The 26,316-nt window shown below is 41.4% G+C and overlaps 2 protein-coding genes across 2 annotated transcripts; one reads left to right on the top strand and one right to left on the bottom strand.

Moving 5' to 3' along the window:
• The first annotated feature begins 651 nt into the window (after positions 1–651).
• Positions 652–10,992, top strand: slc37a3 (solute carrier family 37 member 3). The gene is given in 14 exon segments (XM_047338545.1): positions 652–784; positions 2,423–2,666; positions 4,337–4,451; positions 5,088–5,180; positions 5,379–5,462; positions 5,796–5,941; positions 6,523–6,619; positions 6,728–6,785; positions 6,788–7,029; positions 7,119–7,260; positions 7,520–7,621; positions 7,901–8,100; positions 8,750–8,815; positions 9,196–10,992. Coding segments are annotated over 13 exon segments (1,515 nt in total). The 5' UTR covers positions 652–784; positions 2,423–2,589; the 3' UTR covers positions 9,289–10,992.
• Positions 10,993–11,255: 263 nt separating this feature from the next.
• cdkn1d (cyclin-dependent kinase inhibitor 1D) lies at positions 11,256–17,851 on the bottom strand. The gene is made up of 3 exons (XM_035147158.2): positions 17,609–17,851; positions 14,305–14,801; positions 11,256–14,209 (listed from the first exon to the last, which is right to left on the bottom strand). Exons 2-3 carry the CDS (start codon positions 14,795–14,797, stop codon positions 14,151–14,153), a joined length of 552 nt encoding a protein of 183 aa, XP_035003049.1. The 5' UTR covers positions 14,798–14,801; positions 17,609–17,851; the 3' UTR covers positions 11,256–14,150.
• Between the last annotated feature and the right edge of the window lie 8,465 nt (positions 17,852–26,316).

The raw sequence follows: 26,316 nt of genomic DNA on the forward strand, positions 1-26,316 counted from the left end.
CAATACAGATGAAATAAGAGGTAACCAATAAATAATACATTCAAATTTCCAGAGCAATGATTTTAAAATCAGTACAAAAAAAAAGAAGCCTATATGACATACAGTACTTTGTTTAACTTCAAGTGAAATTTCTTTCTTTTTATTAAAGTTTTTATGTATTTATTGTCACAAGAATATCCAAATATAAACTGCATTGTAATTTTTTCTATTTAAACATATTTTAAGTAACATTTATTGCATCGATTTATATACATATATATTAATACATATTTTTCCCGATATTTCTGACATAGAATCATATGCTTCTTCCGCTCTTAAATGTATTACTTTTATCTTTTTAAATGATGTACAATCACCCCTTATATACAGTTTTAACACACTCATAGATAATACTTAAAAACTGACAATACATTATTAAAACAGGCTTACCAGTATTCAAGCAGGCACTGCTGGGTCCCTGTTGCAGTGTCAGGCAGTGAACTTGGACTCTTTAATAGACTGATTTTTGGCGGTTACACATGTTAAACTATGTTGGAAGCAGCCAATGACAAGTTGGGTCCACGACACAAGTCAGTGACAGGTGAGAGCTCAGCAGCTGTTTCTCCCTCAGCCCCCCCATGTGTGTGTACACGTGTAGCTCCACCCCGGTCCTGCTGGTGGCAGCAGTGCGCCGCAGTGCTCTGCAGCAGTGCCGGGGGGTATCCGTGACACGAGAGTCCACAGTAAACACAGAGAGCCGCTGCACAGAGAAACCAGCTGCTGAGCGACAACCCGAGCTGAACACGTAAGAACCCCGTTTGTTTTGCTTGATTCATTCACAGGAGCTTAAAGCTGCAACTGTCTCCTGTCTGGTCGTGGAGGGATACTCTGTGTTTTCGCTTTAATAAACCCGGAACTAGCTAAAACTGCCCCCCACATATCGTGATGAGCCTTGTCACTCAGTCAGGAAGAGATGGTGGGGGAGTGGGGAGTGGGGTGGGGGGGCCGAAACCGGCTGATTGTCCCTTTAAGCATGTGATGTGGCTATTGTGTGGAGAAATAAAAACATGGCGCTCACATCTACATCACTGCAACAGAACAACACCTCCTCAAACCGAACAGTGTCAAATCCGTGGTTAAACGAGGGGCTCGAACCAGAGCTCATCTGTTGTGTAATCTGCAGAAAATTGATAGCGTCCTTTGAACAGCACGTCCGGCTCCCATCGTCGCTCTCAGTGTAAAGTGGCGCCCGCAGTGATCTCAGTTTATGCATCTGCATGTTTGTAAACAGCGGCCAAACACATGCTAGATGCAAATAAATCTTCTCGTTGTAATTATTGGGCGTGTTACTTAGAGGTTGTTGCTGAAGGAATGGATGAGATGAAGTGTTACAATCCACCTGTGACTGTGATTTTCTATGGGACTGTAGATGAAGCCCAGTTTCAATGCAACTCCTTCTGCAAGAAGTATTATTGCATTAACAACAGCATCTATCCCTGATTTGTCCCTTTTTGTCCTAGTAGAGGATTAAACACAGAATCGGATACAGTTCACGTTGCTTGGCCTTCAGCAGCCTTTTCCTGGGTGGCGTCGCAGAAAGGATTTATCGAGGTAATAGAAATGAGGCCACAGACGTTATCATCAGTGTTTCTTTGGCTCCCAACAGTTGGCTCCTGGTCATTCTAAACAAAGCCAGTCACAGAACAAAGACACAGTGTCCACAGTTGTTTATTTTAAGAAGCAGCCACACCCTGTCAGGTGTACGAGTAAGTGTCCGTTCTGTGCCAGTGAATCCATCTGTTTCTCATTTGTGTCATGGCTTGCACCAAAAAGGTTCATGCTACTGAAAGTGAAGGCAATCCACGTGAAATACATTTTCTTGGACAATGTGGTACACAAGCCAGTTTTTCATACCACAGAGTTTTCTGGTATAATGAATATCTCTTAAACGCTGCAAGGTTTATTCAACTTGATGAAAAGAAAGGAAGAGGATAGAGGATCAGATTGGTTCACAACTTTCGCACAGTGTAACTATTAGGACAGAAGACGAGTTGATGCATCTTGACTTCCTGGTTAGTTGAGTCCTGTGTAAACACCGCAGCTGAAGCTGAACTCGTTGGTGGGGAGGAGGAATCAGAGGCCGTAGACGTCACACTGGGGCCATTGATACCTGAGGCAGGCAGTGCGCAACTCAGTGTTCAGTCAAGACAAGTCTATTAATGGTCGTCTTTTACATCTAAGAGCATGGAGGTTCTTAAATGTAAATGTAAAATAAATATAGTTCATGTGGTCACTGCAAGTTTTGGTGAACTTTTAAACAAATGGAAATTGCACGAAACAGCTGGGATCTATGATGGACTACTAAAAGTTGTCCATTGATGTTGAATAGAGTTCTCAATGATAAACAGTTAACTGACTTAACCCTGATTTCCTCCCTCTGCAGGCACAGCTTTGTTGTTGTTCTAGTGATGTCCTTGTCCCACCTGGCCTAGTGGGACTGTAGCTGCCCCTTCCCCTTATCCTGTCGCTGTTCCCCCCTGAAGACCTCCACCAACTCCACCTCCTTTCTCGTCCTCCACCTCCTCTTCCTCCCTCCAGCCGCCCCCTGTGATGCCTCCCTTGTGCTGTGGCTACCTGTCACAGTACACCAATCATCACCTGGTTGCCTTCCTCCTCACCTTCTTTAGGTAAACCCGACCCATCCTGTGTCCTGGTTGTAAGATTTTGCTCAAGTTGAAGCTGTTGAACTGTTTATACCAGTGATGATACGAGTCATGTCCTCGGGGTAACGGGAATCCCAGTGAGGACATGATTGCTGAGCTCATCAGTGACCAGTGGGACGTCATTGTTTGTGTGGAAAATTGTGAGGCATGTAGAGCAGAAAAACTCCAGAAAACACAAAAGCAGCGAGAAATAAACATCACTCTCATGGGAAAAAAATTACAGAAATATTTTATTGCATGAAGAAAAGCTATGTAACTTATGACCTTTGCAAGAATGGCTCATAACGAACACAGTGAGCAGGATTCATTGCTGCACTTTATCTTCCTTGGCTTGGAGAACATTTTCACCATGGCATCATGAAATGGAAATTTAGCCATTTGTTATTTTGTTGGCATTTTCGTTTCTTGTTCGCCTGGCAGCCCACCATAGAGCTGGACTTTTTGATCAATGTGTTTGCATTTAGTTTTTTAGGTTACTTTTAAATTGCTTGCTGCTTGATTAACTATTCACAGGAAAGAATCATGGGAGATTTTCAACAGAGATTTGCAGCAGTTTTAAAACATACATTTTTAAACTTCTTGTCAATAGGCTGCTGACCTGTTACAAGAGTGGAGATGTATAAGAGGATGCAACATGGAAAGGGACATTTTAATGCACTGTAGCTAGCGTAGAAACACTGGATGTGAGCTGTCAATTTAGGTGAAAGGTCTTTGGGGGTGCAAGGTTAACTCGGGTCAGACATTCTCAAGATAGTATTAAGTGTGTATATTGATTTCTAACATTCAGGATGGCTGCTGTTCACAGCCTGAATGTTAGAAAGTATGACATTTATTATTTTCTGGTTGTGAGAAGTTCTCAGTATAAGAAAAGAACATTACAAATACTTGAAATATTGTTAGAAAATACAAATACACATTTTCTTAAGTGTAGATTATCTGGTTGGACAAAACCTTTTATCAAACCCTGCATTTTGTTTTGAAAAGGAGAATGTGCAGCGATGTTGAACAGAGCAGAGCATGTATCATGTTTATGACCGTCTGGTAAACTTCAAACTTGTGCTTCTTTATTTAGACCCCACTCGTATATATATATATATACTGTAGTTAATCATTAATCACTGGTTGTGATCTCATACGTCTGTGGCCAGGTCACCATATTCATGACTCACCTTATCAGGAACAGTGCAACGTACCGTCTAGAAGTTTGGAGCAAACAGTGAACTCAGCAGAGGCGCTCGGTTTGCATTGTGTTTTTTCCCCCATTTCCCACTTCTTATATAATGTTTGACAACAATTCAGTGTTTCCTGTTAATGAGTCTGACTGTCTCCAAATTAAACTACTGAATATTAATTATATGACCTTGTGGAGCCTAAGCCATCCAACAAGAATTTTTAAAGGACTATTAGTAGTGGTAGTAGTATATTGTGGTATTACTGTGTAAAACATCAGCCATTTTTCTCAACCATTAGCACTTAATTACTCAAAGCTTGATTAATGTACAGGAATAACAGTCTCTGCTTTCCCTCCCTTAAATGTGACATTTGACCTCTTGCTACAGGGATGTATTTAGTTAAATCTATCAAATAGATTTAGCTTTTTAGTTTCTGACTAACATGCATTTCTGTCACTGCAGCTATGTGTTGCTGCATGCATCACGGAAGACATTCAGCAATGTGAAAGTGAGCATCTCGGCCCAGTGGACGCCGTCCATCCAGAATGTCAATGGGTCCACTTTCTCCCCTACCGAGGTACAGAGCACCGAACAGAACAGCTTGCAGTTCAACATAGAACAACACATAGTTTAGATGCTGACCTGGTTCAATGAAAACAAGATGAAAAGTTGTGTAGCGACATCTGTGAAAAACTCCCACTAAGATGCTAAGCAGGCTCTTTACTGTGATGCATTCAAAGTGATCCAGGGGTCAAAATACGTTTTGTGGCGTCTAAATACAAACTTAAAACGGTAAATATCAGAGCTCTACCCCTGTCTTAGTTTACCACCTGCCAAACAGTTAAACAGATAAAAAAGATCAAAATCACACCCCTGCCCCCATCACCCGGAAGTTATAATAATTGTCTGCAGCCTAAAAAAATGATTCCCACCACAGGTTAAATATTAGTTTTGGCTCATACAAGATGATCAGTTAGCTTTATCCTGTGAGAAGGCCCTTTTTTTTGGCTAACATTGCCACTGAGACCGGTTACCAACATTGAGATATTTATTTTACCTGTTATTCAGTTAACTATTACTTTTGCAGTAAAAGCTTTTCACTTTCACCTTTGTGATTTTACTACATGCAACACTGTCGACAGTCCTATTTAAATCGTGGCCTCTATTGGTCACTTGATATAATGCATATAACTCAGTGTATTTTCTGTCCCAGACATGGGAGGACAATCGTCTGTTTGCAGATGAAAAGCAGGCCACTCTCTTCCTGGGAGCTCTGGACTCCATCTTTCTCTTTTCATATGCCGTGGTGAGTATGGAACATTGTAATCTGGGTCCAACGAATGTTGGCCTCTAACAGCAGAAGAACCTTAATACACATCATTTTGAATCGTCTGACAGTGAAATAGACAACGTCAAGGAACATTCCTGTGACATGATTAAACAAACCTGACCTGTAGTCGTCTTCTTTCTTTAAATTGTGTCTTTTTTCTTCCTGTCCACACAGGGTCTGTATTTGAGCGGTCTGATTGGAGACAGAGTAAACCTGCGCTATGTGCTCTGCTTCGGCCTGTGTGGCTCTGCTGCAGTGGTAAGTACACATACAAAAGGTTTTATTATGTAATATATTATCCTGTCACACTGTTAAAAAAAGAAAAAAGCCTCAAACTGATGATATGCATCTTAAAACTAGTCTTAGTCTAAATAAATAGGGTCATGTAAAGTAAAATAAATGTGGAAATGGTGCATTTATTAGAGGTGATTTTCTTTTCCCCCCCCAAAAGTATGCACATTAAGAAGAGTTAGTCTGTATAATTCATCTTCCTGTGAGTGAAATATTGATTTTAGAACAGAAGTCAGTCTGATGAAGATTTAATCCTCCGTGTTTGTTTTACTATAACTCTGTATGTTCCTGGGTTTGCAGGAGTTTGTGTTTGGCACTCTGACAGAATGGCTCCACATCTACAACATCTACCTGTACTGTGGCCTGTGGGTCCTGAACGGGCTGCTGCAGTCGGCCGTCTGGCCGTGTGTGGTGGCCGTCATGGGCAACTGGTTCGGCAAGACGGGGTGCGTGACATTTCTCTGTTTGGAAAACCGATTACGGGCATCTGTCCAGCCAGAGATATTTACCAAAGAGCTTTATGACACACACCCACACTCAGACACGCACACGCCCACACTTGCACAAAGACGTCCATTTATTGGTGCTGCTGCCAAAACACAGATGCCATTTAGACTGTTTTCCGTAGTCGAAGAACTTGCGAACATATTATGCTGAATACAGAAATAGTAGGAAGTCACTGAGCTATTTGTGATGTAGCATTGCACCCTTGTTACCTCGTCTTGTGTTTATTGAAGTTACTTGAACTTTTTTAGATTTTTAGTAGTTTCTTATTTTTACATATTGTATTTTTACATTTTTAAATCTTTATAACAGGGACAATTGGATATTTTTAACTTTCACAATTTCATTGTGTTTGAACAATGAGTATAAAGTTCTTGAATCTTGAAGTTTCATTTTATAAAATATAGTACATTTTGTATTTTAATGAATTTTCAAGAGTATCAATGGTAGTTTCAATGGTATCTAAATGGTTTTATAATATTCGTAACTTTAAATAATTAAACTTCATGATGTTGTTCTCCAGGCGAGGCTTTGTGTTTGGTCTGTGGAGTGCTTGTGCCTCTGTAGGCAACATCCTGGGGGCTTTCTTAGCTTCTAGTGTGCTCAAGTATGGATACGAGGTAATGCATGCACACACACACACACACACACACTTTACTGTTACTTTTTACCATCATATTCTGAGCAGCTAAATGCTAACACGATGTGGTGTGTGTGGCTGTGTGCAGTACGCCTTCCTGGTGACATCAGTGGTGCAGTTTGCTGGCGGGGTGGTTGTGTTCTTCGTGGTCTGACCTCCCTTGACTATGTGTTTCTGTGTGTGTCAGGTTTAAGTATGGAATCCGAGACTGGCCTCAGCCCGGTGGAGACAGACACTGACAGCCACAAGCCTCTGATGAGCGATGAGGAGGATGAGGTGGAGGTCTATGGTGCACGACACCAGCCGGCTCAGCAGCTGGATGAGCCCCCGGAAGAGTCCCTTCAAGCTATTGGCTTCTTCCAGGCCTTCTGTCTCCCGGGAGTTTTACCTGTGAGCCCAATACGTCAAGACTGATTAATTTACAAGAAACTATCCACAAGTTTTACTCCATGTTGACTCTGTTTCTGTTTGAACTGCAGTATTCGTTGTCTTATGCGTGTCTGAAGCTGGTCAACTACTCCTTCTTCTTCTGGCTCCCTTTCTACCTGAGCAGCAATTACGGCTGGAAGGAGGCCGAGGCCGACCGCTTGTCTGTGTGGTACGATGTCGGAGGAATCATCGGTAAGTGGCAGACAGCAAATTCTAGTTATCATCCTTTATCTTAATAATTTTAACATATACCATTGAATTTTTTGTTTCAAAGAAAAAGACAGAATTCATGTATATAATAGATATGAGGCCAGAGCTATAAGTTTTGAGCTTTAAAGTAGAAAGGCTCACATATAAACTGGAAATGAATATGAGCTGAAATGAACAGAGGATTAATTGATGGAAAAAGACAAATAATCTGCAGCGATATCTCCTTGTCTCTGTGTGTCAGGAGGAACAGTTCAGGGTCTGATCTCTGACTGCATGGGTAAGAGAGCCCCGGTGTTGGCGTTGAGTCTGGCAGTGGCGATGGGAGCCCTGGTGGGATACAGCCGTGAGTACACACACATTTAATCTGTGTATCAAACGCACTCTTTGGAAACACAGGGTATGACTGATCAAAATAAAATAACAGCATGGAAATTAATCCTTAAAGTTTGCACCTTCCTTTTTTTATACTTTTTTTTTCATAATTGTTGCTTTTCATAATTTCAACACATGCACTTGTTCAACACATTAGACTTTTTCATAAGATCTGCACTCAAGGCTTAAACATATATAATATTTCAAGGTTCACAGTTTATAGACTCTCTCTCTCTCTCTCTCCTCTCAGGTTCACCTAACGACCAGGTGATAAACGCTGCGCTGTTGGCCGTCACCGGCTTCTTCATTGGCGGCCCATCCAACATCATCAGCTCGGCCATTTCTGCTGACCTGGGGAGACAGGAGGCTCTGAGGGGCAGTCAGCAGGCTCTGGCTACTGTTACTGGTATAGTGGATGGAACTGGAAGTATGGGAGCTGCAGGGGGACAGGTAATCACAAATACAGGATGTACCACAAGGAAACTTCAGATGATTATACTTAAGAATCCTCAGTGTCTTTTAAACCTGTTCTTTAATTATTTTTACGCCTCCGCACCGGCGACAGCCAGTGGCCGGAGGTGTTATGTTTTCGGGTTGTCCGTCCGTCCATCCGTTCGTCCATCCTGTTCCAGTGAACGCAATATCTCAAGAATGCCTTGAGGGAATTTCTTCAAATTTAGTAGAAATATTCAGTTGGACTCAAAGCTCTTGGTCAAAGGTCAACCGCAGTTTTATTTTGTGTGTAACTTTATTTTATAGCTCTCTGTTTTATGTAACTTACTTTTTTTTTTATATAATGTTTTCTTTTTGGGAAGCACTTTGTACCTTTGTGATGAAAAGTGCAAGATAAATGAAGTTTATTAAAATTCAAAACATAGGACGTAATAGTTTGTTACTGTGTACATGTGCTTTACCGCGGCTGACAACTTCTTCTGAAAAGCATTGGCCATCTGTTTTTTTTCTGGTGGCTTTACTGAATTAACATCAACTCTGAGAAAACTGCAACGATTTTAGCTTTGCTTTCAGATACACAGCTCTGGTTTCAATCAGAGTCTTATCCACAGAATGATGTTCAATCTGTATCTCCTCCACCTTCTAGTACCTGGTGTCCCTGATCGAGAGCAAGCTGGGCTGGATGTATGTGTTCTACTTCTTTGTCGTCATGGTAAGATGTTCTTCTAAAATTAAAGCAGGCTTTATTCACAAAGGACATTTTGACAGTTGGCAGAGAACAGGTGCGGTTGTTAAAAAAAATAAAAATAACAATGCACATGTAAAAATTAAGGGGCATTAAAGCTTTCTCGTCATGTCCTAATGCCGCTCTGTTGCTAGGTTACAGCGATAAGGGCGGGACAAGTCCGTGGCGAAGATCACAGAAATTTTCTTTCGACCAGAACGTCTCATTTTGGTTCATTAGCTGCTTAGACCGAGTCGTCTGAACGGGGCAGCCATCGAATTGAGACACAGCTATAGAATGAACAACGGCTGAATTCCATTCTGCTGCTTCAGAACCCATTTGTGACGTCTTTTGTTTCTACGTTGCAGACAGGGGGCAGCATTGTGTTCATCACTCCCTTGCTCCTCAACGAACTGCGAGCCATGTGGAGGGACAGACGAGCGGTGCAACACCAGCTGTGAAAACCTCAGTGTCTTCCATCCGTAACGTTTCGACCATTGACGCCGACGGCCTGCTCAGAAACGGTTCTGTTTAGGTGAGTTGTGAGTTGTTTCTCACAGTGGTGAACGTGACTGAGATTCACACCCACAACCACCAGCGCACCGTGTATGTGTGTGCACGTGTGTGTGTGTGTTTGTGCACATGTGTGAGTGTGAGCAGGCCGAGCGTCTTTGAGCACAACACTTGGTTTTTTCCACTCTGTAGAAAACAAAAATGTAAATGTACAAAGTGTCCAGCTGAACTAAGCTTTAAAAGGGAACTGACTGTCTGTGGCTTCAGGCTTTGCGGAGCCGTCACAGAATGTACTTGTGTATATATTTAATGGTTGAAATGGATTTAAATATTTATAATGTACATGCGATGAAGTAATTTGAATTTTAAACCACAAGTTCTTAATTTAAAAACGAGACCCTTCAAGACAAGTTTAGGGTCCGTACCGCTTAAAGAATGTGAATAATATTTGTAATGTAGACATTTATTGTCAAATTTTGTAGATATGTATGATATTTTGTTTTTAGTTGAAATAATGAACATTGCACTCTCAAGATTCTCACGGAGACGAGATGGAGTCTTAAAGGTTTTAGTGAACCACTTTTATCTGGGTTTTTTAGAAATGTTCGCCACAGATATTTGATTTCTCCTGTGTACAGTTTTGTTTTATCGGGGTAAATAATGATACTTTCAAGATTTGTCACTACAGGGACAGGTTCTCAAATGTCACTTGTTTCAGTCACTATTTTGATGTATCATAATAAATCATTTTAAACTCGCTGGTCAATATTTCTCTCACACACACACAGTAACAGACACACACTCTGCTCTGCACTCAATCTACCACTGTTTTCTTAAAGGGATAGTTCACCCAAAAATGAAAATGCACCTATTGGTTACACTGCCCCTCATTATTTCCAGTGGTACTGCTCCATTTCTTCTGTTTCGTCCAAATCTGTAAGAGTTCAGAAGATGTGCACAAATAAGGACGAAATGAGCACAGTGTACGGACAGAAGGCTCTGTCTAATTCCGTCTAACACATATCTAACTTTGAGCTTCAATGAGCCTTTACACTTGTCCTTTACATCTGTTGCTTTGTTTGGGGTTGTTGCTGTAAATCGTTCTGGACTTTAATCAGTTGATGGTGAAAAACTTGTCTTATTGTGTCATATTTACTGATACACTGGGTGAGAAAATGATTTTACAACAGCAGCTGTTTGATCATTTACATGTGGATGTTTGTCTCCATTACTTGGATACTTCTTACTCACTGGAAGGATGATTCCTTTATTCAAATCAGTAAAAGACACCAACATCTTCCACCCACTATGGTCATTAGACACAACAGGTAGCTTTGCACCTATGCGTGCAGATACATGGATCATCATCTTGACTGTTTTTAAGAGTGATAAGAGTATGTAAGATGATCTGATACAAGTTCCTGATGCCAAACTTTCTAAATGCTCTTAATGCAAAGGAGCATCAAATGAGACTTGAACCTCTAGTGTCTCTGAACTTGAACTTTAAATGTCATAGAATGTACCTTTAAATGTGTCTGTGGTGTATATTTTTGTTCCTTCTATTTTTAATCTATGTTTACTTTTCAAGTTTAAACCAATGTAAATGCAACGGTTGTAAATAAACGCAAATTACATTTTGCAATTGATGAACATTTCTTTGTTTGGATACAATCTTGAATTATATCCAAGATGCATTAATATTATTACTGCATGCGACAGTATGACAGCAACTTCATTGTTGACATGTGCAATGTTACATCTAAACCACCAGGAGGTGCTATAGATTCAGAAAGAAACCTTCCCTTTCAGCCCCTTTTCTCTGATACTTGAAGACTATATCAAGCGAGCATGAAATGTGATGGCAGCAACATGTCATCCATCTTTATATACCGTGAAACAAAACTCAACGCCAGTATTTTTAAGGTTTAACATTCATTTACATTTAATTATTCTCAGCACACTATGTGATCAACATTGTAAAAAAGGCAACAGTGCACCAACAACTCATCAACAGTTTCTATACAAATATCTCTATCAAAAAAGATAAATTATGCATATACAAAAGTAATAGAGAACACTACATTTGTGATATAGCTGCGACAGTTGAATTAGGAAAGCAGAGTTTGCTTGGGCACTAACACATCTGTCTTGACTCCATCATTATAATTTATTTCCTGCCAATGGACTTAAAAATTTGAGCGTGAAAGGTCCAATGGGAGGAAAACGTCTTTTTTGTCAAGAAATTCCTAATCTGTGCCTCAGTTTCTCAATGAGGATTTGTGTGTTCTTCTTTTTAAGATTACTTAAAAAAAATATTTCTCGTCAACAATGTTTTAAGTAGTGCAAAGATGTAGTTTCAGAAATAACACAATTAGTTAACTATAGCAACAAAAAAAAAAGGGGAATTTGTAATTAGTTCCCTGCACAACAAAAAAGATAGAAACTCAAAATAAGTTAATATAGACATTGAAAGTTTTGTCTTTAACACGCTGAGAGGATAGTTGCACACGAACAAAACACGGTCTCACACTCACACACATAGATAAATTAACAAAAACAAGTAATCCTGATGAACTATTTTAAATAGCCACGTGTGCTCTGTTTAAATCTGGGAGGAAACAGCCGTGTAGAGCCGGGAAAAAAAGCCAACGTTGTGTTAACATGATTATGAGCGGCTGCTTTCAAGACAATTCTTTGCAGAGACTGAGGCGGTTGGTTTATGAAAGAGGGACTGTGTGACTTTTTGAGGGGTTTGGGGGGGGGCAGACAAAAGCTAAATCACAGGCCTCTTGTGTGGAGGGAGAAATGCTTTTGCGTCCAGGATCTGTTGTGTTCCCCTGAAGTATCTCGCTTTAGAGAAACTTCTTATTCCTTTCTCTCATTCCCACAAACACTTTACTCCTCTGCTCTGTCTGTTTCTGCGAAGCTGTCAAAGCAGAGTGAGGCAGTGAGAGAGAGCAAAACAACCCAGCCCCCTCCTCCTAGAGGGACCAGAGTTTCCTCTGCTCGGAGCGGGCCCCCCCCTCTCTGCTCTGACACACTGACTCTTTTACCTTATGTGAAACTCTACACTTCGGCGCTGAACCCTCTCCAGCTTTTAACCACAACAGAATCGTCGCTTTATTTCCTGCCTGAAAACACAAACGACCTGAGCATTGTTCTTTTTTTCTTTTTTTGTGTAACTGAATGATGAGGTAGTAAGAGTGGATTAATTCAGGTTATGGCTTTTTATTCTAATGCAAACTAAATTATTGTAGGTAGTGAGAGAAAATAGGCACATCCAGTTTGAGTCAACTTAAAGTTACGGATCACGTTAATGTAGAAAAACGGATTTTTAAGAACAGACTTTTTTTTCTTTCTTTGTGCGCTTTCACTTGATAGTTGAATATTTGGAGACGTGACCTTCTGTGACCCATGACCGATCACTCAAACCGTAAGCAACTTGTTTCAATGATGTGTTCCTCATTGAATGGCACAGCGATTTTCTCTTTGGTTCAACTGCCTCAGCTGCCACAATTTTTACTACTGGTGAAAACCCGAAGATAAAAAAAACCACACCGACACATTCGTACACAAACACGTATGCACACAGACACGATAAAACACTTAAAAACTGCACAGCGATAGAAAATGTGAAGCAGGTCATCTGATCATTTAAAAAAAATAAGAATAATTACCAAAATAAACATACAGCCAAAGGTTTCGATTCCTTTTGAGCTGCAACACAGTGATATAAATCCTACAGTCCCTTAATGGAGAAAAGAGGCGCATTTAAAATGCTACATCACTGAAAATAAAAAAAACATACAACTAAATAAGGTATGTTCTGGTCCGTTGCCAAAATATAGATCTTTACAACCCCATTATGCAAATAATACAAAGCAAAAAGGAAATAGTTTGCAATTTGTATATTTTTTGCTATGTTGTGATGGTGTTAAATATAATGGGCGATACGGTGGAGTAATGTATGAGCCATGATGACTTATAGTCTTTAATTTGGGGGAAATGGCACAGGTTTCCAAAGACAACTTATCTGACCTCGCTTTACACATTATCCTTTTTTTTATTTTGTACTTTATTTAGTTGATGATCTAGCATCGTGAAATAATAAATAAATAGTCACATATGGAAAACAGAGTAACAATTATTACTCTGAATTTGAAGTCACTATCCTACAGGGTGTGGCTGCATTACCTCATCGCCAAACCTCCACCGTTGACCTTTAACCTGGCGCTAATCGCAGACGAGCTGCTGACATTTTTAACCCTGGGTGAGGTTTTGACTCCGAGCGATCAGAGTGAGACTTAAGGCTGAGTGTGATGTGAGGCCAGGAATAGTCACTCATCTAATCGAAACCTCTCATGACTTTTAGCAAGAGGGAGACAAAAAGGTCAAGGACTGAGGTCAAATACTATCCGAGGCACGTTCAGAGGAAACTAAACCTCCAGGAACTTAAGCCTGTTTTCTGTTATTTCCTGAAAGAGTGCATTCAAAAAAGATTTCACAGTATAGTCAGCTAAGGAAAACAGTATATAGAATATATACAGTATATATATATATATCAAATTTATAATTATCTACAAAAACTGTAGAATCCAAGCTTGATTAACTACAAAAACTGTAGCTTCCTTGTGCTGAAAGATTAAAGGTACGTGGTGTCAGAGGAGTTTTGTAAGCCCATGCTCAATGAGCTTGTGGACAGTCAGTTACAAATTGCTACAAATATACATAAGATATGAGACATATCTATGTGAGGTGACACCTGGAGGGATCGGGACCACTTATCCTCCACCGGGTCTCGTTGTGCTTTTCATAGCCGGGAGGAAGCTTTGTAGTGCACAAGCCTGCTCTTCTTCACCTTGAAGAAATCTGGAGGAAATAAAGAACGCAAAAGTCAAAGAAATCCTACTGACATGCTATCAATCTTAACCAAAAACATCAGACTATTTGTTGTGTGGACTCACCTGTGATGGCAGACTGTCGACGTTTCCCTGGCTTCTGCCGTCTGTAGCACCTCCTGGTGGTCACCTCCAAGTACTCATCCCCAGACCCAGACGAGCTGCTGGACGTCGGGGAAGCCTCGCCTAAGGAGGACAACGTCCGCTTCATCCCCTTCTTTGCCTCGTCCCCGGGCCCAACGACCGGCCTCACCATGCAGCTGTGGTAAAACGCCGGGACATCCTGGCACTTGAGCTCCTCCCACTCAATGTTGGAGCCCTCTCCCGGCACGTCGGCCTGGAAATCGAAGTTCCACCGCTTGTTGGCCATCTCCACGCTCATGCAGAGCAGCCTCTGGAAGTCCTGCTGCAGCTGCTGGTGGTCCAAAGGCCCAAAGAGATTCCTCCTCACGGGCCCCACCTTCATCTTCAGGGCATCGATGCCCCCTTGGCAGGAGAGCGCCGAGTCAGACGCCATAGGTGATCCTGTGGTTGATGTTGATGGAGAGGCCATTGCCATGTCCCTATCAGAGAACAAACACAGATGCACAAAGAGTTAGAGGAAGGGCAGAGGTCAAGTGCTGGATCTGTCAGCCCTGCAGAGGTTCAATGAGGTGTGATGTGGGGTTTTACTAACACCCACACACACCTCAGCTATTAAAAGCTCAAACCCTCAACACGCTGTACGCCTGCTTGGGTGTGTTTTATATGATCAAATCCATGTGTGCTCTAACCTGCTGAGTAATTACTGCAGTGACGGATAACTAAACCAACACCAAATAAATCTCCTGCAACATTCACAGCCGCGATGCCTCCACGTGAACCTGATCATCCACCTGCTCTGGCGCTTGAGGGTGAAAGGTCGACAGTAAAGGTCAGCAGGTCACACGGAGAAAAGGCTTGTGTGCACCACTTGTGAGGAATGTTTTCTGCATTCCCCATCTGACACATTTCATTAGAGTAAAACTGTCGAATACTGACCTGGACTGATCATTGGCTTTCTACCTGGAGTGTAGATTATATCACTCACAATCTAGATTATTTATTTTACATGGCAGTGTATAATAACCACATCCCTGGTGTCAATGATCCTCTTGTCTGATTCCCTCCAAACGGGCTGCTCAGTGCTTTATCAGATGTGTGACAGCAGTAAAAGCAAATGATGTATCTTATGGGAATGTAACTACTGAATTGAGATATATAGTTCTGCTGCTGATGTAATACTATACTAAATGAGGCCTCTTTCAAAGACTGTAGGACCAACCCTGGGGGCCCAGACCCTCAGCAAATGCAATTTGGGTTGGCAATAGACATCAGTCACAGACACAGAACTCAGACAACAAGGCCTCAAGATGATTTGATTTTGTCATGTGCCTTTGTCCCTATGTTCAAATATAGCAATAGTACCTCTATTACTAGAGCCTGACCGATTTATCGGCTAGCTTATCGTTTTCTGTTTTTCTGTTTGCTCATTAAGTCGCCCAGGTTTAATCCAGCCATGTCCTGACTCGTAGTTTAGAGAGCAATACAAATACAACTCATTTTGCATAGACACTTAACTTTGCAATGCATTGGACATTCTGAAGTCACACAGACTCAGAGCTGGGCAATAATACAATATCAATACTTAGACCAATATCATTACAACAAAAGTCCATATAGCGATATAATGCTTATGCTTGAGGATGTATGCTTAATTGTTTAAGCCACAGCCTTCACAGGGTCAAAATAATTACGTGAAATGGATCATGATAATTATCAACCGATGTGAAAATGCTGTATCTTGATTTTGACCATTTCGTCCCAAACTTGGACCCAGGACTGAAACATTTTCCTTTTTGTTTGAGGTTGTTAATTGAAGTAAGTGACTCATAACATTTGCTCAATTTAACAGGCTTTGTTGGTTCTTTGCACTTAAAACAATAAAAAAGAACAATGGGACTTCAGCACCTTATCAGCCTGCAGACAGAAATGAGAGGCCGTGTTGTAAAAACCCCAGAGGGTTCGAGGGGGGGGGGGTCAATGTTGCGCAAGTGTTTGACACACAGAGAATACGTCGCTGAGAAAAGCACTTTCTCAAGTCCCATAGCTTTTATTTTACGACGTCTGTCTGTCCATATAAACTGTTTGTTCCTGTGTCAGGTCGGTTTAAACAGCACCACTCCACTTTGATCGGTTCGGTTTCAGTCACAGCGGAATGAATACGAATACAAAATAATAGGAAAAGAAATAAAAAACACGAGTGTAGTTGCTGCCTTTGACCGACAGGGCTGCCCCAGTCTGTCAGTGAAAGTTGTTTGCGTCGAGAAATGAAGTGGGCGCGGTTTTCAGATCAGGTTTCCCCGCGGCGGACCCGGGAAAAAAAAACGCACACCACCTCCAACTATTCCACACAACACAGCGGTTACAAATTCGCCATTAATTGACGCAAAATCCGAACACGCAACCGGGCAACGCAACGCGAAACGACACAGAGTTTGTGGGAGCGAGAGAAGATGCGGAGAGAAGACGCTGGTGACGCAGTTACACCGCGAGAATGTGGGTCAATGAGATGCGACACACTAACAGCAACTTGTCAAAGCCTCACGCTCGTTTTTAAACACACGGCAAACACACAACAATCCCCTAAAACACTATAAACCACAACTAAACAATGGCAGCTTGACATTTTCACCAGCAGCGACTATTTAAGCGCTTGTTAATGTTTGGAAAAAGCGTGAAAAACTTACGCCGCTTTACGTTTATCCGCAAAATAAAAACACAACATTCACGTAAAATAACATTAAAACAATGTTAGCGTCATAGCTACACGGATACTGAAGTTTCTAAACGTTTTAGAGAGTGCGACGTGAATGGGTCAAAAACCGGCATCATCCGACAACAACTCCAAACACACGCAACAACCACACAACACTCACTTTATATAATATTAACAAGTACAAAACAGTGTTGGCTTCAAATTTACACCAGTCATTACTTTTTAATGCTTAATTAATGTTGGAAAAAGCGACGTAAATGTGTCAAGAACGCATCGGCAGCCTCACGTTAATCAGAACACACGTTACACTCCCGTTAAATGATATTAACGAGAACAAAACAGTGTTAGCTTCACACTTACACAAGTAATTACTGTTTTAATGTGGAGAAAAGCGATGTAAACGCGTCAAAACAACTTTTTTCCCCCATAAGTTGTTTACGTTTATCCGCAACAACTCTTAAAAACACAAAAAAGCGACTTAAAAATGCGTGGAAAAATTACTCTAAAAACACGACAACGTGGAATACTGACGATAAAGTAAAGTAATAGGTTCAGATAAACGTGTTTTCTTACCATCAGCGTCAGTAGCTCAAACGTGTCGAAAATGCGGAGTTTGACGTTCGCTCCGTAAACTGCGCAGTGTCAGAGCAGCGAGAGGTGTGTGTGTACTCCACGGACCCACGGGAACAAACACTGTCACTCGGAGGCGTGTGTGCGTGTGTGTGTGTTTTAAAAAGTAGAGCCGATCCACGGAAGGGTTCGCTCTCGTCGTGGCTCTTATCTCTCTGCGACGTGTTTGTTGTGGACTCACTGGAGGAGGGGACGAGGGGAGGGGTCGCCCTGCTCGAGCCTCGGGGGTCACGTGACTCCCATCATAACAGTTGGGAGTCCCGCAGTGGAGCCGGGAGGTAAACAACAACTCGATCAGCTCTGACGACAGCAGAGTTTGCGGTTGCATCGCTGCAGAAGTGCAAAGACAAAACAGGCCAACATGCACGAAAGGGGGGGAGGGTACCATTATTTTGTTTATTACTCATTTGTGTATGATTATGAAGTGTTACTGCACGGATGGAAATCATCTTACCCTGCGTTCGTGAGTTACACAACGCTTCCCTGTGCGCTCCTGTTGCAGAAACCTGTTGCTCCTTCCCTCCGCTGCGCCCCTAGTGTTTTCATTCCGCTTCCTCTAGTAGTAGGTCCAATAAGTTGGCAGTGGCCGCCATTTCCTACTCTGCCTAAAATGTGACACACATCCTCGTGGAGCCCTTGCATCACGTTCTGCTTTGGCACCTCGTCCACATCCTCCAGTCACGTTGGGCTGCGTCGTGACAGGGCACATCCATTATGGACTTTGGGCATTTCTTCCACCTTTCTACCACACATCCCCATTTGGCTACTATATGTGCTAAAGTGGAAGTGGTAACACACAAAAAAATGTAGTGAAACGCACCCTGTGTGTCATGCACTCATAACTGAGAGGCGTTTGTCTGTTTGACCTCTGCACTGACCTGTTTTAGATCTGATTCATATGAAGCTGTGTGAGAAAAGTGCATTAAAACAGAGAAAGAGACTGATCTGATTTAACCACAGGAGAAATTCACATTTTATGGCTTATTTTATTTAACCATAGTGTTCTAAAGCAGTGCATCTGAAACGTGTGCACAATAAATCCTTAACTGACACTAACTATTTTAGCTTTTCAATATTTTATCACAGGTCAGGAAGTGTGTGAAATTCACTTCCAAAGTTGTCAGACATTCTGTCAGTTTAATACACATGAATGACAATGAATCATTCCCCTTTTTTGCTAGGGACCCCCTGCCACCCTTCAAGGACCCATGGGGGTCCCCAGACCCCACTTTGAGAACCCCTGTTCCAAAGCTATCGGGATGAAAATCCTCCAGTAAGAGGGATGGTCTGGTGAGTAACTAATTATTGAAAGGACTCAAATGATAAAATGATCAACAGAAACTTAATCTGTCACAAGTTGGGCAATTGACTCATAATTAAAGTCATTTTAACAGTGAGAAATGCTGCTTTCTATGTTTTTTACATAATATACTGATGTGATGCAATGTGGTACTATGCGATACGATGTGATACAATGTGATGCAATACTACGCGATAAGATGCAATAAGATGCAATACGAGGTGATAAGATACAATGTGATAAGATACAAGGTGATAAGATACAATGTGATAAGATACAATGTGATAAGATACAATGTGATAAGATACGAGGTGATAAGATACGAGGTGATAAGATACGAGGTGATAAGATACAATGTGATAAGATATGATGTGATAAGATACAATGTCTCACTTTTCCATGTATAAATTGCTGAGTATTGACCCTTTTAATCATCATGATTTTAAAATTTAACCCATCCCCTCTTTTTCTTTGTCTTTTACAAAATCTTTATTTACAATTATTTAATGACAACTCAATGTCCTCTCTATAAGACATCACCTGCTTCCCATTACCCAGTTTCTATACTTATTATGACACACTGTGGGCTCCGCTTTCCTCCTGCCTTTGTGAAATATAGGTTCTCCTGTTTCCTATTATTACATAGGCTCTGTGTTATTTTTTACACAGGGAGCAGTCTTATTGTTGCATAGCTTTTCAGTGACATAAGAGTCATCTTTGAGGCCTGCACACCGACCCTCATTCAGAGAGGTTATTCCAGGTTTTCAGTACCTCCACCATTTCACTCAAATCATTTTAAATGTTTCAATTAAGCACATATTATGATAAGAACTGTTTAAGTAAATCCATCTTGGGATCCCCTGCTGTGATTTCTACAGACTTTATACTAGGAGGTCAGGCGGATAAAGTCTGAAGAGACCACAGAGTGTCTCAGACATTTGCGTTAATGCATGCACCTCCTCTGGAGAAAACACGGAGGGACTGCAGAGTTCAGTGCATGTCTGAAAGCAGCTTATGGGATGTTTCCTGGCTGGGGAACGTCATATTTTCACGTGAGGGGGCAAACAAGCAAACATTCGAGATAAGGCTCAAAGCAAATTAACCATGCAACAAAGTGCATTACAAGTTTGAATAAATCTCAATCTGGGATCTAATTAAATTCGGATTCTTAAGGGACTGTATGGACGTGATTAGGCGAGGGAGCAATGATAAGTCTCTTAATTAAAAAAATATGTCACGATAGATAATCTGCTCCTCCGCTGACGTCACCTCGACAGCACAAACCCTCTCAGGGATGAGTTTCGCTCCCATCATGACACTTAATAGTCAAATTAGGGTTGTGCCCCAGTTCCCTAATGCCCCTCTAATCTGGGTGATTCGACGTCTCTTTATACTGTGTCATACGTGACAGGAGACAATGAGGCCTCAGCAGAATCATCCCTCACTGTTGGTTCAGCTCTGTGACCTGTATTCACAGTTATTGTTCTTCATTAAATTCCTAATCCTCTCCTTGTTGTCTACAGTGCTGTGTGTGGGTGTGTGTGGGTGTGTGTGTGTGTATTTGTTTTGGTGCGACCCCCCCACCCACCCACCCTTAATCCTGCGTTGTTGTGTTACAGTCGGTTATTGCAGTCATTAAGCCCATTGTCTCGTCTCCACGGTCAGCGCCCCCTTTGAATGCGTTATAGTGTGCGCGAATGTAAAACAACAGTCACATAGTAACCATGTGACTCTGGGGTGAGAGGATGATGGGACATGTCCTGGGGAGCGTCATGAGTCCCCAAAAAGCCCTGATTCACATCTTTTTCATTCCAGTGCTTCTAAATTAAGGCAAACAAAGAAGACGTCAGTGAGGCTGTTAGGAGCTATGTGCGTGCACGTACCCTGCAGCCGCAACCGCATTTGGTCTGAGTGTTAATCAGATGTAGGTGGTGATTCTTGTTGTTCTGGATTTGTACCCTCATGGTTGAATGCACTTATTGTAAGTCGCTTTGGATAAAAGCATCAGCTAAATGAAATGTAATGTAATGTTATGTAAGGTAATGGTATTTTGAGGACAGGAAGAGAATATAGCTTGAAAATCAGAGGATGCTGCTCGGAAAATAAAGTGAACAAATGTTAAATAATGAATTTTATGTACTACAGAGGATACTGATGAGGAAATTATTTCAAAACCAAGCAACATGCAACACAGAAAATGTATTTAAGACGAAATAAATGTGTCATAAGTAGCCTTTGAGCTCTTTTAAGTGTTTAAAGTGACTTTAACAACTCACATTTAAACACCTTGACGAGTCTGTTGTTAAAGGAAAAGATTTGAGTGTTAATCAGTTGGAAGTTATGAAATGTAAAATCAGATCGGGAGGAGAATAATACACATTATTTAAGGATGCTGCTTGCGAATGAAAGGGATTCAAACGTTGAATGATTCATTTTATGTATTCCTGCAGAGTAATTTAGTTCAAAACCAAGCAACAGCAACACAGAAGATGAATGTGTTTACATTGACTTTAGTAACCAGATACCCACATTTAAACACCTTTCTTAGTCTGTCTCACTCTTAAGGAAGGAAGAGATTAATATCTCGGGAAATCCGTGTACTCACTTTATTGTGGAGAGTTAGATGAGAAGAGTGATACTACACATATGACGCTGGTAGCATAATGACAAAAACCCGTAGCGAAAACAGGGGGAACGTCGACCATGTTGACTCAGACTGAAGGAAAACAAGATCTGCTAAAGTTCACTCAAAGCAAAGTGTTAAAATTGAAATTTGTGGTTTATTATTTTTAGCGCACAGCGAGAGGGAGAGCGATCTTCTCATGCTGTTCTCAGGAAGAAAGTGATAAAGTGGATTTCCCACAATTCCTTGACGCCCATCATTTACCCAACAATAATAAATAATGATGATCATTGTATTTGTGGGCACTTTTCAAGACACTCAAGGACACTTAACAGAAATAAAAATAAAAAACAGCAAAATATCAGGACATCAATAAAACAATATACAATAATAGGCCAATAAAATAATGATTAAAATCAACAACGGTAGACTTCATGCAGGGCACGGTCACACAGAATGAGCAAGTATGTGTTAATGCAAAAGTCTGAGTGAAAGCTTCCGGACATTCTGCAGAATTTCTCTGGCCAGGCCCCTATATCTCAAACGGCTTTAGATATCAGACCTCTAAACATGCCTGCTTTTTTTTTTATCTAAGATCGGTGATTTATTCCCCTGGAAAACTGTGAAAATGTCACAAGAACGTCCTGTCTCACGACATTAATGAAAGAAAAGTGAGCTCATGATTCATCCTTTCACCTGGGGCAAACCAATGGGGTGAAAACACGGCCTCCTTTGCAGAGGTAACTAGGATGGTACTTTTCTTTCTTTGAAAGCCCAACTGTAAGCATCTAATACCATTAGTAAAACTTCCCCCCTTTACTGTTGTTAAAGATTAAAATGCTGTTTGGTTTCACTCTGGATGAGACGAGGCTCCATAGAGCTGCAGGACAGAGGCAACACTGGCTCAACTGAAAGCCTTGAAACTCAGAGTTTAGTGCTAAAGCTGCTCTCTACCGAAACACCAAGACTAGAGGATGCACCGTGCGTGCCATGTGGCAGTCTGAGAAGAACAGGAAGTCTCTGGTGAAGGGGAAGCTGTGACGAAGAGAACAGGATGAGGAGGCGGCGGTGTTGGTTCACAGGTGCAGTGTGGGGCTTTCCACATCCTTCTGCCCCTCAGTTGCGGGAGCAAATACTGAGAAGAGGCTCGCCGCAGACATGTAGATTGTTTACGACAGCCATTATTTCCTCACGTACCACAACAAATCGTGGGTGAGAGACTTGACATGGATCAAAATGAGCAACGATCCAAACTAAAGGAGGTGAAAGAGAAAGAAAAGTGTGAAGCATCGTTCAGTCGAGCTTTTAAAGCTGCTCACTGCTGATTAGGGACATGAATATGCTGTTTTTATCTGCAAACTTCATTTATTGCATCTGATCTGGGCGTCCATATGTGCTGACATGCAAACATGTATGTATATATGCAAACAATTATACTGGAGATGGAGATCTAACCAAAAACAAGCGATGCACAGCAGGGGTGAAGGATTCCTGGAGGCTATAACAGTGCTGAGGTTATTTGTCAAAATAACTGATCCCAGTCCACCTGGAATTGGAGACAAAATGGTTTTACAGGAATTGCAGGAATGAGTAGGATTTAGTTAAATATAACGTTTTACATATTTTGTTCCTGTTGTTTCAACAGCCTTTAATTTGCTCTAATCGGCAGCATGTCTTAAAGGTCCAGGTTGTAAGATTTAGGTGAGAGGGATGTTTTCACTATGCAATTGTGCTAATTGTTGTTTTCTTTACCCTAGAATGGGCCCTTTATATTTACATCGGGAGCAGGTACTCTTTACGGAGTAGCCCAGACTGGACAAACTACACAACTTTTGAGTTTTTAGGACAACTGAAGGCTACCACAGGAAACACTAAATTCTGAATCTTTAACTACACTTCGACATACAGGGTAAAAACATTAATTAGAACATATCACCATGAAGCTTCTCTGCAGACTACTTATCATTGTGTCTAAGTATATATGCACTAATTTGCAGCAAAACAAACATTTGAACAATGGATGAAGCTTTAGAATGTATTGTTTCACTTTGTTGACATCGCATTAGATCTTGTACACACAACATATTTTATAAGTGCACCTATATGAATAACATGTCAACCAACCCCTTTACACACCTTTAAAGACAAGCAATGTAACTTGAAATCTACAGAAGAAGGGGGGAGTCAAATAAAAACTTAAACATGTATTTTAGACATTTTCTCCCCATTAATAAAAAGAATAAATAAATAAACACATGTTCTGGAAGCAAAATAACCCCAAATCAATTTTTTTTTTCCAATGCATATATTTATTTTCATTTTTGCCTGTAAAGTCTCACCACAGCTCTACATTTTAGGAGAAAATGCTTAATTGATTTATTGGCAGTTTTATTAGGGGATTGATATCCGCTGTTACAATTTCACATTTGTACATGTTGTACAAGTCTGTCTGAAGTTTCCAAAGCAGATATATAGGTGTTAACATGATGATTATATTTTTGATACACGTCTTATATCTTTCCAAGAAGAATACTCTTGTATTGTTCTTTCACAGACTAAGTAGAAGTGTCAAGAAATCATGAGGCGGGGAGGTAAACCTACATGTCTACACATTTTTCCTCTTGTAAATTATTGAATCTGTTCTCATTGAGATATAGATACAGAAATTTATTATCCAGGCCGGGATACCCACAGCAACACTATATGCTTTTTATAAACACAAATGATCCCCGGGGTGTAAACTAAATTTGGAACTTTGAACCTCGTGAGGGGGCTGAAAATACACAGAGGAATAAAAGTCAGTGAACCCTAAAATCTCTCACACACACACACATTCACACACACTCCATACGTAAGTGGGATGTGTTTCCATGGGAGGCTCTCGCCCAGCTGTGGAGGCCACAGGTGGGGTTGTGGGGGAGGGTGGAGGAGTGAGCTGTGCTCTGATTTCTTACGTGTGGTTGTGTAAGAGAGTGTGTGTGTGTGTTTGGGGAAGGTCTGCAGAAACGTGGGGTGCAGAGGGGGGCTGCTGTTGCTCGCTGGCAGCTGGATATTGTCAGGGGTTCACCAGGGGAGCCTGTGTGTCAGGGTGAACGGGTTTAAGAAGAAATGTGCCCAAGAAGACCCTTGCTCACTGTGTTTGCTTTGGGGGGCTCCTCGGGGGCTTGCCTTGGGGGGGTCTGGTGTAACGTATATATATTTATTTTCTTTAAGCACTGGTGGCCTGTCTGAAGGTTCATGTGTGTGTGTCGCCATGTGTGCACATACCTGTACATTTAAGGCCCTTCTTGTTCCTGTCAGTGCAGCCTGTGGTTCGAGGTGATAACATCACGCTGTTTGAAATATTGTTTTTGCAGATTGTGGGGGCGTGAACAGAGGAGAGGAGGAAGATGAGGAAGAGGAGGAAGAGGGGGATGGATTCAAGGGCGGTGCGAGGTGGGTGTAAATTGATCCTCTGTTTTTGTCCCTTTGGCATGTGTGTGTGTGTGAGGGGGAATTGTTTTGGTCTCACTCCAGTGGCTTTGAGACTTGTTCAATGTCAGAACCAAGGAGACACGAAGCATTATGTCAGAGTCGAACAAAAATAGAGCAATTATGTCTCTTTCAACCAAAGAAATGCAACATTTGACATTTAGTGATGCTTCCAAATAAAACCTCTATTGCCTGATAATGTATATACTGATCTTCAATGCCACATAATGTAAGCAACTGCAGGAATTATTCTTATAAACATAAAAATATACTGTATGTGTCATTCAGAACTTCTGGCGGGAACTTCTGGCCTCTGCTCCGTGCAGCTGAGGTGAAAAGGTGGTACACTTCAGCTTTCGCCGTTATCTCCATCTGTTGGGAACATCTGGTTTACATCTGGCCCGGCTTCGTGCAGTGTCGGGCCTCATAGGCGAGCGTGACAATATGTGTGTTTGTGAGTGAGAGCGGGAGGGAGAGGACATGGAATATGTTTGGGAGTTTCGGATGGGAGTGCGTGACGAGGCTTGGCGAGGGGTTAATTGGATGAGGAGGGGACTCTATGTCTGTGTGTGTGTGTGTGTGTGTGTGTGTGTGTGTGTGTGTGTGTGTGTGTGTGTGTGTGTGTGTGTGTGTGTGTGTGTGTGTGTGTGTGTATACACGTGTGTGTGTGTGGCCTGTAAACAATAATGTTCTAGCTTCAAATCAAAAAGAAGGCAGATCAGAAATCCTTAGGTTTATTATAATTCTGATTGATGTGACTGATGTGATCACTGGAGAATCTAAGTGCATGATCGGCAGCCTTATCGATCACTCCATGACTGGAGGTTATATAATTCATTTTTATGAATTTTTTTCTGCTGGGGGCCCATGCTTTGGAAACAGCTTCAGCTGGACTTGTAGGTAAGACTTCCGAGAATTTTGTGTGATGTAACCTGTAACAAAAAAATGTCAAGAACAAAAAGGTAGAATGCGTTAAAACCTGTTCTTTGAAAGAATATTTCCACTGGGGGAAACCGGTGACTCTAACTAAGCTGTAAAATGTGAAGAGCAGAGCCCTGAAGCCATGTGACATGCATAAGCTGCACACACATGCGTGTTTACCAGGCTGGTTAGTACGGACACGTTCAGTAGTTACTTCTCTAAAGGGGGAAAAAAAGGAAAAAAGGAGGTGTATCACTCAATTTTACATCAACCATGTCCCAGTCCACACACATCCCAGACTGATGACCAAAACAAAACAAAGCTACAGTGCTTATG

This window comes from Hippoglossus stenolepis, chromosome 22 (genome assembly GCF_022539355.2).
Source record: "Hippoglossus stenolepis isolate QCI-W04-F060 chromosome 22, HSTE1.2, whole genome shotgun sequence".
Lineage (NCBI taxonomy): Eukaryota > Metazoa > Chordata > Actinopteri > Pleuronectiformes > Pleuronectidae > Hippoglossus > Hippoglossus stenolepis.